Source organism: Ixodes scapularis, unplaced genomic scaffold (genome assembly GCF_016920785.2).
Source record: "Ixodes scapularis isolate PalLabHiFi unplaced genomic scaffold, ASM1692078v2 PGA_scaffold8__174_contigs__length_109621045, whole genome shotgun sequence".
NCBI lineage: Eukaryota > Metazoa > Arthropoda > Arachnida > Ixodida > Ixodidae > Ixodes > Ixodes scapularis.
In genome coordinates, this window is record NW_024609883.1 from 68403506 (window position 1) to 68421230 (window position 17725).

General features: G+C 49.9%; 1 protein-coding gene across 1 annotated transcript; it reads right to left on the reverse strand.

The window, feature by feature from the left end:
• Nucleotides 1-7826: 7826 nt before the first annotated feature.
• On the reverse strand, nucleotides 7827-13550 carry LOC8035770 (nanos homolog 2). Its single transcript, XM_040212912.2, has 2 exons — nucleotides 13335-13550; nucleotides 7827-9310 (listed from the first exon to the last, which is right to left on the reverse strand). The coding sequence occupies exons 1-2, from the start codon at nucleotides 13543-13545 to the stop codon at nucleotides 8946-8948; spliced, it is 576 nt and encodes a 191-aa protein (XP_040068846.2). The 5' UTR covers nucleotides 13546-13550; the 3' UTR covers nucleotides 7827-8945.
• Between the last annotated feature and the right edge of the window lie 4175 nt (nucleotides 13551-17725).

The following is a 17725-nucleotide window of genomic DNA, read 5'->3' on the forward strand; positions in this document are numbered from 1 at the left end:
ACTCAACACGGGCCATCTTCGCCGCCATGCTGCATCAGACAGTGGTGATGGGGTGTAATTACAAAGTTGTGAGCGAGCCCACGTCGTATAGCACGAGCCCCCTTCGATGGGCCCCACGTTCTCCCCACCGCAAGACCGCAACGCCAAACCACCAGCTCACCGCACACACTATGCTTCCCAAGCCTTTCCCTCTCGCCCGTACGCTCTCGCCACCGTCATCTCAAGTGTCTGCCCTCCGCATTCCCAGACAGCTCTCCCTCGCCTTCTTCGCTGTGTTCTCGTGCCGTGCCCACCGCTTACTTCGCTTTGTGTGACAGACCGCCTTCGCCTCTAGCCCTCTTAACATGTAATCCTCTAAGCTCTTCAATAAAGTCCCTAATTATCACTTCTACGCCCTGCCTCAGCCCTGCCATGCCTCACATCTGGCGCAGTCGACCTCAAGAACTTTAAACTAGCTTTCTAGTATTTCTAAAAGTCTTTCTCGCCCTTGGAACTTGCCGACCCGCCCACTCGCCTCAACCAGCCAATGCCCTGTTCGCCTCTTCGCCTCTTCTCCCATCCGCCATGCCGCTCATCAACTGGGAGGAAGCCACTGCCGCAGAGCTCTCCGGCTTCACGGCGGATCTCATCCGTGAAGAACTCGGTCGACGCCAATTGGACAATACTGGCAACAAAGAGGAAATTATTGAGCGTCTCCTAATCAACATCGCCGAGACAAAACCACTACCCGAAGCCAACGCCCATGGAGTTCTTCCGTCCGACTCCACTTCAGCGGGGCAGCCAGGCACACCAACCATGTACCTTTACAGCCGATCCCGTCCTCAATATGCAGTTGTTGACTGCATACCTACAACAAAGCCTCCAGATCCCGGCAAGATCCGTAAACGTGACAACCCTTCCGGATTTGTCTTCTACGATCTCCACGTTCAGCGGAGACGGAGGAATTTCCGCTCGCCGATGGCTGGAAGACCTCGAGCGCACCCAACAACTTGCCTCGTGGGAGCCCCCCACCCTGCTAGCCATCGCGCTGGGAAAACTCCGAGGACCAGCCGCCGATTGGAAAGTCACAACCGGGAAGCAGTTCAAGACCTGGCCCGAATGGAAAGAAGCCTTCCAGGCACAATTCGGCGAACAGCTTTCCCTCATTCAGTGGCAGACACGAGTGGCCGCTCGACAACAAGCACAGGGTGAGAGCCTCATCAATTACACGCTCGCGAAGCTCAAGATCATCGCGAGGTGTCCCGTCACCCTAACCGACCAACAGCGACTCGAGTACGTGATTCAGGGTCTCCGCGATAGGCAAATCGCCACCGCCATCGCGGTTCAGCGTCCAAGCACCGTGCCACTCTTCATGACCATCGTCACTGATCTTGACCGCACCCTGGATCACAATCGAAGCCCTATGACGCCCCCTGCGCCCGGAGCTTCCGCCGCTCCAAACCTGCCGTCGCCTCGACCGCGCCCATCACAGCCTTTCGCCGCCGCGCCCGCGCCTCTAATAAGCCCCGGCACTACTACATCGTCAGTCCCGCAGCCCCAGCGACCGCAACGAATCTCAACGCTTCCAGTTGAGCAACAAAATGCTCGATATCGGGACACTGAAGCGAGAAATGGAGCCCCAGCCTTTCGCTCAGTACAGGACTTGGCAACAGCCATTTGTTAGAACTGCCAAAACCCTGGCCATCTCGCCAACAAATGCCCCCTGCCTCGAAAATCACGAACCCCAAATCAAGTCACCCCAAGCACACAGCCTAACGCCACAGCCTTCAGCACCTATTCCCCTGAAGAACTCCCCGGCTCTAAATTCGCATGCATGATCGTCACAGTCGCTGGCGTGGGCCCGGTTGATGCATTTCCCGACAGTGGCTCGAAGATGAGCACAATTTCTTTACGTCTCGTCAGACATCTGAACTTGCTCCCTTGGAATAAACCCCCACTCGTGGTGGTTGGAGGAGGTTCTGTGACCCCGATTGGCTCCGTTTGCATTCGCATCTCCGTCGGACCCATATCCGGACTGGTGGAAGCAGCAGTTTTACCCCAAAACGCCTTGCCATTGATCTTGGGGGAGGACTGGTTCTGTGCGTCACAAGTGGAGCTGCTCGTCCGCCCTCCACTTCCATCGCAGCTTCGCCACCCAGGCAACAACATCATCATCGACTGCCAGGAAAGGCTACTGCCGCGAATGGCCAACGCAGTCTTGCTCGAGAACTCCGCCCTGAGTAAATCTCGCATGCCCTGTGCTCCTGACGGACTGCAGACTTCCCCAATCTTTCCAGAAGAACAGCCAGCATGGTCACTGTTAGGATTAACTGCCATGCACATTACGCCTTGCCAAGAACCACAGACCAGTGCGATTCTGCCCCAGCCGGCGGTAATCGGCACGCAGCTGCTCCCCGACGAACGCAATCGAGTTCAAGCCATTCTCGAGCGACACGCACTACTCTTCGCCACCAGTGACCATGACCTCGGGCTCTATGACAAGGTAGAACATACCATCGACCTTGTGCAAGGTGCACAGCCCTACAGCCGTCAGCCGTATCGTTGCACTTCCGACGACCGTTCGTTCATTGAAGAGCAAACAGCGCAGCTCCTTCAAAAGGGAATTATCGTACCGTCGATTGGACCATGGGGATTTCCCGTTGTTGTCGTGACTCGCGAGAACAAGAAGCGCCTCTGCGTAAATTATATACCGCTCAACAAGCTGACCATCAGCGTCGTCCAGCCCCTTCCCCTCGCAGATGATCTCATGAACGACGTTGCCGGATGTTGCTTGTTTGCGTCCCTAGACCTCAAGTGTGCCTATTGGCAAATCGGCCTCCGCCCGCAGGATCAAGACAAAACCGCTTTTGTGACGCATCAGGGAGCCTACAAGTGGACCAGAATGCCATTTGGCTTGAAAAATGCCCCTGCAACCTTTCAGAGGACAATGAACACCATCTTTGAAAGCCTCAAGCCACGTCATCCAAAATGCGGCGCAAGAGTCTACCTCGACGATGTCCTGCTTTTCGCAACGAGCTTCGCCGAGTTCTTGGATCTGCTTGAGGGAGTTCTGACCCTCTTATTGCACAGCGGACTCAAAGTGTCTCTCACCAAGTGCAAGTTTGGAGTCGAATCGATCAGATTCTTGGGATTCATTCTGTCTTCGCAAGGAAAGCTTCCGGACCCCGCGAAAGTGGAGGCCCTGAATCGGATCCCCACGCCTCAGACTCCGAAGGCCGTTCTGTCATGGGTCCAAACAGCCGGATTTTATCGTCGGTTCATCAAGGATTTCGCCAAAGTCGCCGCTCCACTTCAGTCGATCATCCGTTCGGGACTGTTCGAGTGGATGCCCGCGTGCGAATCTGCCTTCCAAAAAATTCGCCACAGCCTCACCTCAGCCCCAATCTTGGCGTACTTCAACCCCGCAGCACCCACTACGCTGGCCACCAATGCATCTGGGGTTGGCCTTGGTGCTGTACTCACGCAGATGCAGAACGGAAGACAAGTCGTCATTGAATATGCAAGCCGCACACTCTCGACCCCCGAGCAACCGCTTCACAGCAATCTGTGGGAGTGCATAGCTGTCCACTGGGCAATTACCCAAAAAATTCGCCAGTACCTCATCGGCCTGAAGTTTTGCCTCATCACAGACAACTGGACAGTCGCCTGCCTGACGTCGAGCCTGAAGCCCTCGCGGCGCTTCACTGGCATGCTCATGGACCTTACAGAATTTGACTTCACGGTGCAACACCGGCCCGGACGTCAGAACGTGGTAGCAGACATGCTATCTCGCCTTTCTTGTGCTACAGTCACACCTACCACTGCGCTTGCTGACATGCAAAGAGAAGACAGTGACTGCTCCGTCATTCGCCAACAACTCACTTCGAGCGGTGGTGCCAAAGACGAGTACCTCGTCTTAGACGACGTCCTCTACCGCCGCCTTTCCGCTGACCTCAGTGTCATCGTAGTGCCGGCCAAAATGCGTCAACACGTCTTGGAACTTTGTCATGACGGCAGCGGACACATGGACCTCACTAGAACCCTCTCCAAGGTCGAGAGCCGCTACTGGTGGCCACGCATGTCAGCGACCGTCTCGCAATACGTCGAGTCATGCCTCACCTGCCAGCTGAACAACAGGCCTACAACGAAATCGGTCGGACTCATGGGCTCCATGCCAGCCACCGAACAGCCTTTCAGCATAATCGCAATGGATCACATCTCTATGTGCTCAGCCGACAGTTCCAAGTACATTCTAAATGTTATCGACTTCGCTACTCGGTACATCGTCTCTGCCGCAGTAGCAACAACGTCGGCATCGGAAGTCATACGCCACCTCCACGAAGTATTCCATGTGTATGGCGCCTCTGACCACTGCCTGACTGACCATGGACGTGCGTTTGAGTCCAGGCAGTTCCTGCGCTTCATGGCCCATCATGGAGTCACTATGCACTATTCAGTGGCTTACAGAGCAACCAGCAATGACCTCGTTGAGAGGAACAACGCTACCCTCGTCGCCGTGCTAAGAACGCTTTGTGGCGCTCAGCCGGAAACATGGGAAGGGAAGCTTACGCAGGCTGCCTTCGCAGTGAACACTGCATTCAACGCGTCGTTGCAGTTTTCGCCCTTCGAGCTTCTCTACGGCTATACGCCCAAGCTCCCCCGCCAACGACATTGCCCTGTGAACACAACCAGCCTTGAGGATCGCCTCGTCAACCTCCGCGACTAGGTCGCAGGCTTCCGCCAATGCGGAGAGTGCAAGAGATGGTCGTCGCCAGCGGTACGACCGCGCACATCGCGAGCAACAGCACTTTCATCCCGGACAGCTTGTTTGGTTACGCCGCCAAGAGCCTGTCACAACCACCTGCGAGAAGATGGCACCCCGTTTTAAAGGGCCCTACCAGGTTCTCGAACTGAAGACGCCGACAACGTATCTTCTACGTGTCTCGTACAGCGTGTCTCGTACAGCGACGACGGCGTGTCGCGTACGGAAACCGACACGAAAGTCGCCCACGAAAGCCAGATCAAGCCGTTTCATCACCCGTACGTCGACGAAACCCTGCTCGAGCCCTCAGGAGAATCTCCGCCCGACAGCCAAGACGTACTCCTCGAACGGGACAGTCAAGTGGTTTCCCCCGCGCATCCCGAGGATACGCAAAACGACTCCCACCTAACAAGCCCCGACTCCATTGACCCAGTCGCGGAAGATCAAACGCCTTTAGCGCGCTCCGAGCGTGCTCGAAGGCCTCCTTCCTGGCTTCGAGACTTTTTGAGTGACTGATGCTCTCCCAAGTGGACTTGGACAGCTTTGGGAGGGGTGGGATGTGAGCGAGCCCACGTCGTATAGCACGAGCCCCCCTTGATGGGCCCCACGTTCTCCCCACCGCAAGACCGCAACGCCAAACGACCAGCTCACCGCGCACACTATGCTTCCCAAGCCTTTCCCTCTCGCCCGTACGCTCTCGCCACCGTCATCTCAAGTGTCTGCCCTCCGCATTCCCAGACAGCTCTCCCTCGCCTTCTTCGCTGTGTTCTCGTGCCGTGCCCACCGCTTACTTCGCTTTGTGTGACAGACCGCCTTCGCCTCGAGCCCTCTTAACATGTAATCCTCTAAGCTCTTCAATAAAGTCCCTAATTATCACTTCTACGCCCTGCCTCAGCCCTGCCATGCCTCACAAAGTAATACTTGTCTTTTAAAGCGACGGTTTCAGGCGCCCGTTTCCAGCTTGAGCGGCGTCGCAGTCGGCGTAACCGCGCGTTGCATTATGGGACGTTTCCCATCATGACGTCACGAGGAAGGAGGGGAGGAGAGGCATACCTCACTCTCCGTGCCCTTACCTCCTCTTCAAGAGCTGTGCTCTAATTCGGCATTACAGGGGATTGTAAACGCCTTTCATTTTTTGTTTTCTTTTTAAGAATTGTGTTGTATGTTTATACAGCCTGAAATTAGTCTGCTTAAATAGGCGGCTTATCTCTCCGCTGTAGCTGAGCAATTTATCCAGTGCATTACAATTGCTAGCCTGGGGTATTTAACGTGCACCACGCAGTAGCGATACACGCCAGCACGCCGGTACGATGCTCATCCAGATCGAAACTGGTAGGGTTGGGGATTGAACCCAGGATCGCTGGGTTTCGCAGCGCGAGGTTTAGCTCCAGGTGCTACGAGCTGGTGTGGGCTGGCCCACATGGCCACCGATCCCCTAGTAATACCTGTGTCAGACGGGCAGGACACCGATAAGCGCAAGGTCGCGAGTAAATTCGCCGATTCTTCAAGCGAGTTCGTTTTGAAGGCCTTTAATGCACCCGTCTGACCCAGGTGTAAGTAAACAAGACCAAATGAGCACCTTTTTCATCCCTGTTTGAGTATTCATGCAACGAATCTGACCTGTTCATTCAATGATGGAAGTGCTGCGCTACATGTCGCGCCAAATTGCCATTTTTTCTCGAAATTGCGCCAGAATGAGCTTAAACAATGAATAATAGCTTTGAATAAAATTTTGTTTGGGGCTAGTCGGTACATACCGATTAAAAAGTTAAAAGGTGCGAACTGAAACAGGCTAAAAGGTTATAGCGCTTCTCCGTGTCGTACGTGTGTCTGTCTGCGTCTTGTTTCAGTTCGCGCCTTTTAACCTTTTAATTAGTATTTAACATCGGTCGATGCTGATGTAAAAAGAAGTAGAAGAGAATGAAAATGGTTCAAACATGTATTTCACCGTGTGTACCTACAATAGCTAAAATTCGCCCCTCTGCCGCGCTGGCCACGTCATCGTCTCAACTTCCAGACGATGATGTCGGCTATGTGGAGCTACAAGTCGCTAAAAAAATTCATAAAATGGTAGTACGGCGGCTGCTGCGATACAAGACGGAACCAGGGTCTCGTACTCCTGATGAGTTCACTTGATTTTCATCTTAGCCACGCCCACATGCTTCCACGCCGTGGCATTATCGCCGCTAGCGTCAACCATCACCACCTCGCAGAGGGGCGCATGCTTCGAGCTTCACCGCATCGCATCGGCGTGTTAGGAGGAGTGGCTTACGAAGGGGCAACACCCATCAGTTGGTACGATGGATTCGGAAATTAGGCTCAATAGTATTACAGGACAAGGGGTTGCCACGAAGCGCTGTGCGACCACCCTTCGGCTCAGCAGTGTAAGTGCTTTGAGGGTGCTTTTGCATACGTTTGCAGTCGTCTCCGCGTTTGATAACGTTAGCCGCTCTATGCTGGTTTTCTATGGACAATCTGCCGAACTTCATAATCGGCAAAAATTCCGCGAATGTCTGCGCAAGCGCGAGAACGCGATGTGGTCATGGATTGCAAATGGACGCCGTGCAGTCACCATCGTACTACAACCAGCGGTTACGGCGGGGTGTGGAGTAGGCAACACGGTAACTGTGCGTTTGTGAGCGAGTGTGGTTTCCCTCAATATTTTCTGCCTCAAGAACAGAAGATCGACCATTAATTTACGCAGTCCACTGCGCAAGTGACGAATGATGCGGTACATTCTGTATAACGTGATTTTTATTTGAACTTCCCGGTGATGCAACGAGGTAGTTGCAACATTGACTGACAATTACTTTAAAGCACTCTTCGCATTTATAACAATCCTGTTTTCGGCTTACAAGTAGTGTGTGTCAAAACAAAATAGTATTGCTTCTTCAGTTAGCGTTATTCCGTGACGTGTTTTCAGATTCGAGATTGAGGATAGGTTAAGTGAGTATATAGCGAGGCAAGTTATGAATACCCTGGCTTGGAACAAAAGTAAGCTTACGAAGTTTAGCGGCACACGTACCCCGGCTTTGCATCATTATAAAACTACATGAGTAAATGACAATGCGTGTTATTAAATTGTAAAAAATATTATATTTTATTTAATTGAACTAAGGTATGAAATTTTATTACAGCCGTCATAATTTTAATGAAGCATGCAATTTCCTACTGAGAACGATTCTGTTCAAAAATTATTTCGGTAAAATTCTACATGACACTTGAAAAGACATTCACACATGCTCATTATCAATCATCATATATTTCAAACATTTTAACGACGAGAAACATATTTCTAATTAATGTGGATAAGGAGATAATTTAAAAATCTTCCCATTAAAACAGCGCACAATTCGGGGAGAAAGAGAAGAGAACGCAGAGCTCTTCTCTTTTCTGCTCGTGCGCTGTTTTAATATGATGTCTTCGTACCAACTAGCTCCAACTCGCCGCATCACTACATAATATTTTAATAAATTATTTTGGGGATTGTAGGTAATTAGAACGCAAATTACCACTTCCCATGCGTACTCTGACGTCCGCAAGCGCTAGATCGGTGTACAAACTCCCCAAGGTGTACCACTCCCAAGCTCTCGGAAACAAGTGTTACGACACACCTCTTTACAATTTTATTATCACTTGCGACCGAAACACCTGCTCGTATATACCAAGTGTTCACGAATCTTAGTGCTTTAAAACGAGTCCTAAAAAACGGTGCCTGCACAGAGAAAGCGTAAACTTCCATCGAATGTGGATTTAGGTGGTGCATCTTACCTTATGAAATTTCAAGGTGTAGCTACCTCCCTGGGAGAAATGAGACAAACAAACTTGCCAGGGTCAGCGGCGGGCGTGTTCGCAAACGACCAAGTTAGCGATGGTTGTAACTTGTGGCGTCACCTCCCGATAGGCACAGCAAGCAGACAACACAGTCCGTCGTCTGCTTGCTGAGCCTATCGAACGAAGGCGCTCGCTAACTGGGTCGCTTGCGAACGCGATCGCCTTTGAACCTGGCAAGTTGGTTCGTCTCAATTCCCTTGAAATTTCCTCGAGTAAAATGTACCACCTCCTGAATGCACATGCGGTGGAAGTTTGAACTTTCTATGTGCAGGCGCCGATTTTTCCGGTGCGCTTTACAGCGCTGATTCACTGTGGGCACCCTGTTATGACACCGACTAAAACTCTTTCGCGCCACTTTCCCGAGAGTTCACTAGGAGTCCTTCCTCCGGTCCGTGCTGTTCCGAGGAGTCTCCTTGAGTAGCGCCATGTTGAACACCTCGCCGGACTTCTGCGGGCAGTAGGAGCGCGTGTGGCTGTTGTCGCCCGTGGCACCGCACATCTCGCACTTGTACTTCCTCAGTATCGGGCACACCACGTGACCAGTGAGTTTGTCCTTGAGCACGTGGGTGCGCGCGAAACTCCGCCTTTCGCCGTTCTTCTTGCAGAAGGCACACTCGAGTGGTTGGCTCGTTTCCGCCTGCACAGGTGGCGCTGTAGGTCGTCGCGAGTAGGCGGAGTCCGATTCGCGGGCATGCTCACGGCGGTGTCGGCGACTCCGGGCTGACTGGGCGAGAACTGCCGAATAGAAAGCAATTTGTTGAACAATCCACTAGTGTTGAAAACAAGACTCAAGGGTGACCCGACACTGTTATATTGGCAGTTCGACGACGGAGCCGAAGAGTGCCCGGTCGCAGATTTGGAGCGCGAGGATCTGGTAGCACAGAGCATTTCTAGGGGAACCTAAGGGAACCTGGTCGTCAGCGCACAGCTTTTGCAGTGGCGAGGACCCGAAACATGGTTTTCAAACCCGATGAGAAAAGAAGCGGTAGCGCGAGGAACGCGAAAAGCACGAACGGGCATTCCATCGCTCGGAAGAATTGTGTTTCGGCGTCTCGCCGCAGCAGGGCGCCGGTCACATGGCTCTCCTCTCATCCGTTGTCTGCCGCTCCACCTTTTCAATTTCGGCGGCCGCTTCTCGTGGCGACCTGCCAGGCTTTGTCAATATAGAGGAGGCTATGGTTTTACCCGCTTCCTAACTGTGTGTGAATACTTTGGAAATTATCTTTGTTTTTTTTTTTCTTTCTTTTTGTTATCGGCACTTGTTAAGTATGTAAAAATCTTGTTTATTAATTAGGTGTCTTGTATTTTGTAGAAAAGTTTTCTTCTTTTTTTTAAATTTGCGTCAGAATCTTTTTTTTTTTTTTTTTTTTTTTTTTTTTTTTTTACTTTTTATGTTGGTGTTAGCGTTTTGGAGGGAGCATTTGCGGGGGCATCGCGGCCGAGGTGGGAGAGCTTCCCCCGCGGTCGTTAAAAAACGTCTTGGGTTTCGGGAGGCGGCACGGACAGATCCATGAGAGAACCCGCGCTTGGAGCTGCTTGTGGCTTTTAACCGAGTGTGCCTGTGTATAGAAAGTTTCGCCGCTTAGTGTCGAATTGTCGCTTTTTACCCGATGTAAAAATTTAGCTGTTGGCGTCAGCCGGACTGGGAAAAATGCAAGGAACGACTCTAGAAGGAACGACTCTAGTGATAAGTGCTGGACCCGACGTTGTCAAGCAAGCCGGCGTTTGCCCACACTGGGAATTGCGCGTGTGCAGAAACCAGATTCGCGTGAGGCTTGTGCGCACGAGCGCACAAGCCTCACCTATATATAGACGTTTGCAAGTACGGCCTCTGGGCGCCGCCATCTTGCTGCATATACAAGCATCGCGGAGGCGTGGAAGATGGCGGCGCCCAGAGGCCGTACCTGCAAACGTCTATAGGTGGATGGGACTCCCAATCCGTGGCACGAAAATGACGTCTGTCGTTTTTGTGTCGTCGCGTTGAGAGGGAGAAGTTCGACCAGTTGGCGCGAGCGCTCTTTGACAGCTCGTCACACATGAGCGTTCTGCAAACATCAATTTGACGTCACCCCTTTGACAGCTCGTCGAAATACATCGTAAGACAGTCCCGAAAACATCCGTTTGACGTCACGGCTCCGTCCGATCATCAAAAAGTTGGCGTCTACTAAATATTAGGAGTGCGCGAATAGTGGAATAAAAATATAATGCCTGCGCAGCCTTTTACGGCGCTCCGAAAATACTCAATTTAAACGCTGGTTGGTTGGTTGATTTGGTGTTTATGTCGCAAAACCTAATAAGCCGTAGAGCGCAAAAAAATATTGTTGGAATATGTTTAGAGAGAAAAAAGAGGCTTTAGTAGCCAGTGATTTGATAAAAGATGGTAATGGGGTACCAAAAGGTAAAAGTGCGATGGGCATGATCTATAGGTTAAGAAGGCTACGATCTGTGTAGAAGGCCGATATTATCTAAAAAAAATGGAAAACATTAGTGTGTGTCACAAGAGGCTCACACTTAAGAGCAGAGCAGGGTGTAATGGGATATGATCTCGATACAATTGCGATAAATACAAAAGACGTTCCTCGTGATAAGCAGGACATTCAACCATAGGATATGTAGAATGCTTAAGGCATTGTCACACTGCTCACACGTGCGGGCGTTTTCTCCACGAAGGAGGGTAGCCATGAGTCAGATGAGCGTGACCAATCCTGAGCTGGCAAAGGGTAACCTCAAGAAAAGCGTTCCTGGTGGAGTGCACTCTTCGTTTCGCTCAAAAAAGGTTTCATCATGTGCAACTTGTTGCCGATTTCTTGATCCCATTCAGCCTGCCATTTTTAACGTGACGCCTGAGAAGGGCTTTGTAGTCTGCATAAGGGGAATGTTGTGGGGATCAACTGCTCGCTTTGCGCAAATACTTGCTGCGCGATCTGCTGTCTCATTGCCCGGAATGCCCACGTGGCTGGCGATCCAGCAAAACATAATTTCGTATGCCTGTCGCGAGGCAGCAACAACTTCGTTTCGTAATTCAATGAACAGGAATTTATTGAGGGGTGTTAGTGAAGACAGTACATGCAACGCACTGAGGGAGTCAGCGTACACGATGGAGTGAGACAGCTTCTTATTAAGTATGTAGCCAATCGTTAGAAGCAGACCATAGAGTTCTGCTGTAAAAATAGAAGCAGAGGAGTTGATTCTCCTAACAAGTTGAACAGCTGGGTCAATCATGAAACAACCAACAGCAGATTCGGTCTTTGTACCGTCTGTGTATGCTTACACAATCGCCATACTGACTTTGCAGTGCAAAGAATTCCTGAAGAAACCCAGCATTGGGAGTATCAGCCTTCTTGTATCGCGTGAGTGAAAGATCATACTTAATGACAGGGTACTACGAAGGTACTCCCGCTGCCCGCAGTAGCATAGACCGCACTACGGGAGGCCTCGAATCGGGTCCCATGGTTTCACGGGGGTGGTACAGTTGTCTTCTATAGCCATTCGTGCAGGGTGATCATAAACGGACCGGACTCTCAGGGAACACATAAAGCCCAATGACAATCTTCCCTTCTCAAGAGATAGCTCGTTGGCCTGTGCGAAAGGTACCCGCCGCAAATCGCAACCCAAGATGGCGGATAGGTTCAAATATTTATTTTTACTTCTGAAAGTAGGATGTCCGAGGATAATAAAACATACGAAATGTCGGTACTCTAATTATTTGCGACTCCAGCGATCTACAGAGGTCGCCACTATCGTGCAAACATATAATAAAAATATACGAGTAAAAAAGATATAGTAAAGCTACATAAAGTATATATAACAGCGAACCAATATTAGTGAAAAATGTCAAAGTAGCCAAATTCCTGCACTTCGAAGTGTTGCATTTCTGACAGAGACAAAATAATGCGACATCTTTTAATGAGAAAACAGGGCGATATAAAGTAGAATGCTTCACAAAAAAAAAAAAAAAATCGAAGATATATATTTTTTGCTTAATTGCACGTTTAAGTTGCGGGATTTCTCGTTTTCAGCTATGTTTAGAGCACTGTAAATATATTTTTTATAAGTCAGAGATACACATTATATATAGAATAGACCCTTATGTGAAGCACATGTGAAAAAAATTTAAACGATATATCTTTAAAACTCTACGAGATAACAAATCACAAACGTAAGGTAAAAACATCAAGTAGCCATGATTGTGCATTTTGTACGCACGATATATTTTTTACAAAATTCTATAAATTGTTTCATGTATTGGCATTACAGACTACTATATGAAAAAAAACTTTTGAGTTTTCTTTTTTTTTTTTTTTTTTGTCTATTACGTGCCGTCAAACTTGGCAGAAATGACAAAACACCAGAACGGGTTTGCCGCCTCGATGTAGTCTTTGTTTTCTCGAGAAAAAAAAAAAAAATTCCCGCAAAACCTTTTGTGATTTTGTTCCCTCCACACATTGGGGAGTAACATATAAAAATACGAAGAAAATCAAAAAGTGTCAACTGGAGACGCGTGCATGATCTTATCTGAACACAGTTTGCAGAAAATGTCTGAAGCGTGTTTCTTGCTTGATGGCTGCCCTGTTGGCATTGGTCATGCGATAACTGTTTGCAGACATGCTGGAAGCGTATACATATTTGTAGGAAGCATGCCTTGGTGTACCCGCAGATAAATCTGTCACCGCGTCTGCAGCAAATGCCGTGTCTTTTGTATGTAGATTGCAGTATGAGCAGTCATCAGAATGCGGCTTTGGTGAATAAAACAAGCTACCAGGTTCGGGATGCGCGGAGGTGTTTTTCGGAGCGACCGTTTCTTCGATGCCGAATGTGGAGCCGTCCGCCTGCCTGCCCCTGATGGCTCGGGCCCCAGGTTCAGCCGGGGACTCTGGAGCCATGTCTGCGGATGCGAAGAAACCTGCGCAGGTCCACAGAAAGAGGTTGAAATCAAGCGGACCACTACCGTTTACCGAAAAGTGACACATTGCGTTTATTTCTTCTTAGAGATCTTGATTTTTGACACATAAATATATGGCTCTGCGAATGTTCTTTTTTACAGCGAAGCTGTATATGGGGACTTTCGGGTTTTCTCGTGTCGGTCGAAAGAAAACCATCGCGCGCGCCTTATCACCGTTCGTGCGCCCCTTATCTCTTATGATGTGGTTTTGACACTTTTTTTCAATAAAAAAACCACAAACCAAGTGTCAAAACCACATGATAGATGATGAGCACGTAGCGCTCCCCGCATGCGTTTCTCGGTAAAGATTGCGGTTGCATAAGCTGCCGCGGCAACGGCACCGTACGAAGTCTTTCATATATACAAAAAGTTTTGGTGCAGAGCATTTCCTTTTCTTTCGTCAATCATTTGGTATAGTACACTCTTTTGCTGTTTACAAACATGAACTGCTGCTTGTGTCCCAAGTGACATCCAGTCGCGCCGTCTTTGCAAGCCAGTTGAGCTTGCTTGTGTCACCAGTGCTAAAAGCATAAATGCTACACACACAAGAAGTTGGAAATTTAGCGAGGGCCTTCGGCTGTGCAATATTACATCTTGGAGGAGGCAAGTTGGTTTACAAGAATACTCGAAACATTTTAACAGATCTCGCACTCCTTCGTTCCTTTGGCGTTCCCCTGGGTCGCTAAACTCGTCAAGCTCAACTTTGTGCCCGAAGTTTGCGGAACGCGCTAATTGAACTCTCGCGACGATGACGTCGCGCCGAGCCAAGTGTCAATCATTCGAACGCTCATTTCTTTGAGAGAGGAAGAATGTTGCAAAGTTCATCGAGGCGCGCGTGCAGCGCGTGAGGGGAGCGAGGCGCCCGCTGATTGAACGGCTTCGCCGATGACGTAGCGCCCGTTTGTCCCTACATTCCTACGCCAAGCTAAAATTAATGCTTGGCAGATTGTCCCTCGGCGACCGGCTGACGCTCCAAATCCCTCCAAAGTTTGTGTTAAAAAGAAATCTCGTTTGTCGAAATTGTCGCTGACGTCAAAGTGACGTTTCCGAACTGTGCGAGAGCCGTGGTTTGAGCTCGAGATCTTCGCTTCGGATCGAGGCGAAGTTAATCTTTGTCAATATGGCGGTGCGTACGCTGCGGCCGAGCTTATCTTCCGCCACCGTCGGCGTCGCTACTGAGACCACCAGGGACGCCTTTCAACCCCCCGACGACGACTTTCGGCGACAGTACCGGCTATCGAAAGCCGTTGTGCGTTGACTTTGCGACGAGCTTCGTTCGGCGCCCGGACTTCGAGGCGGCGGACAATCGCGTCTACCATGACCGTGGAACAACAAGTTCTTTGCGCGCTCCGGTTCTTCGGAACCGGTAGCTTTCAAGGCATGGTGGCAACGAGCGAGCACCTGTCAGTCTCCCACATGACTGTGAGCCGGGCTGTCAGAGTGTTTGCGGCTGCCATCGTTGTTTTTTTGTTTTTTTTTCTGTAGTATCCGAACAGGTACTAATAAGCTGGTATACAATTCAGAAAGTTGGAAAACAAACAAGAACCGGGGTAATTCTTGGGTAGGGTGGAGTCTCCCGGCAGCCGGCAGAATTATTTCCCCGAAATTCTACTGGCAGTCGTCACTCATTGGCGGTCAAATCAGTTCATCGAACGACGTGCCATCGACAGATCGTTTCATCGGCACGCGATGTAATCACATGAAATAAATTTTCTTCCGTTAGAGGTATATACACATTAAACATTTTCACACCTTTATACATGTAAGTGGGGTTTCCCATAACTAACACCCTAATAAGTGTAGCAATAGACCTTATAAAAAATGTAAAGCTCACACCTTTAAAAATGTTTAATTTTTTAAACACGTTTCTTAAAATGTGGGATAATGCACTACACCTTTTTATAAAGATGTAAAACTGCAATACGCCTCCTCGTCAGGCACGTAGCCAGGAAGGGGGGAGGGGCATAAGGCCTCCCCCCCCCCCCCCGCCCCCGAAATCTTCCATTTTGATGGGGCCTCCTCTCCCCCCTCCCCCTCATAGAGCACATTGTCATTAGCGCCTCCCCCCCTCCCCCCCCCCCCCCCCCCCCCCTTAAACGAAATTCTGGCTACCTGCCTGCTTCTCGTCAATGTGTAATTACCACAGTACATTTCTTTTTTGGGGTACTGTATACACGGTGGCCCGGGACCCAATAAAATGACTGAACAAATAAGTTACACAAACGAGTCGCCGAAACAGCACGTTGCTTCTTGGCGAGTGTCGAGGCAATTTCGGCCGAAAACCGGCTTCAATATTGGCCGGATGTACGGTCTTGCGCCGCGTCCCGACATTCGGCAGGTATGCACTCTAAAAAAAGTATGTGCGTCTACTTTCACGCACAACACTCGGAGAGCCAATCACCGCAACTTACGGAGGCAGCTCAGCGAATGACAATGCCGAAACATAAGTTTAGACCAAAAAACGCAGTCTGACTTGTGACATTAAGCAATGCAAAACGTCACGCTTGCATTGCTTAATGTCACAACTCAGACTGCTTTTTTTGGTATGAGGGGGAGGGGGGACCTCCTCTCCCCCCTCCCCCTCATACAGCATTTTGTCATGGGTGCCCCCCCCCGAAACAAAATCCTGGCTACGTGCCTGAATCGATCACTTGTGGCTCATTGCAGAATAATGTAGGGATGTGCGAGAACCGAATAATTGTAATCAAATCAAATATAGATTTGAATTTCCAGGCCGAATAGATCGAATACTAAATTTATTTTACATGAGATCAAATGTATAGTAATTCTCGTGCGAAAATAGCAGCGGCTGTGCATGATCTAGGGTCAACTCCCGTTTCGGGCCATAACGATGTTGGTGGCCGTAAAACAACTACTTACAACGATGTTTATGCGGATGTTACAGCGAAAGCTTTTAAAAAATTGCGTAGCTCGGCTATGCCAGGATATACGTAGCGTGAGCTTAGGCGCACAAAATGAGAGGCGCTACCAAGCGGCTGCGGTGCAGCGTCAGACCTGGCTACTGCGCAACGGAGGCGCACAGCTGGGCACGCGGCGGCGCCAGTGCGTCTGCCGCGGCTATGACCCCACTCCTCTGGAATGCGCAGACCGGCGAGGCGGGCGCAGCGGCGGCGGAGCGCGCGGCGGCGACAACTCCGGCGCGCCAGCTGTGCGCCGTGTGACGTCACTGCTCCTCGCGAATGGGCAGCACGGAGCACGGCTCATTATGCGAGCCACGCGGCCACGCGAAACTGCTCAACCTCGGCCAGTGTAGCTCACGCTACAAAATTCCTAACGATAGGGTCGTTCGAAAGAAAATATTTTTGAAAACCAACTTTTAGCCGCGTTGGACACCAGGAATTGCTAAAAGAATAAAAAATCGCTATCTAATTAACTAAAATGTACAAATTAACTTCCTATTTAGCGAATTTATATGGTCCATGTGGCAATTAGAATTTTGTACGTTACCCCCATGAAGGCTAAAGCAATTTACGGAAAGTGAAAAGAAGCAACCTGCTTGGAGATATTCGCCAGCGAACTTTGCGCTGTCGCTAATTAGAACGTTAAATGACACATTTTAGTTAATTAGACAGCGAATTTTTATATATATAGTAACCCTGAGACGTAAGAACAATGAAAGAACGGACAGAACAACGAAGTCTCTAACACAGCTTGAAATCTATTCAAACAACCAAGGCCAAGATTCCAAGACATTCGGGCTAGTTTCAAAACTTCCCACCACGCGGCGCTCAAAGACCAACCTGCAGAATATTTTTCAACCAGAAAAAAAGTTCCCCTCGCCACACTTCCCATTTCCTCCTCTCCCATAGTTAACTTGACGGCGGGGAGACTCCTTTTGTTGCTTCATCTCGGGGCCAGATAAGCCAAGCTAAGCGCATAATGGGCGATTTGCGACGGGAGGCACAGCGACCCCTTTCCTCCGGCGATACCAGAGAAGCGCCCGAAACCGAACTCTCCTTTCTGCAGCATTTCAGAGCCTAGCCTCTCGGGTTTGTCTCTGAATTTTTGTTTTGTTTTGCGATAACCATGCTTGGCTAGTCCGAGCATTTGACTGGTTCTGCCGTCCATGTAAAGTGACCCAAGGCCATGTGAGGATGGGCATAGGCCAAGAGCCATCGTCCAAAAACCCTAGAGTTCGAAGGAACTACCGCATTTTCCGGACTATAGCCCCCACCCGGTGCATAGTC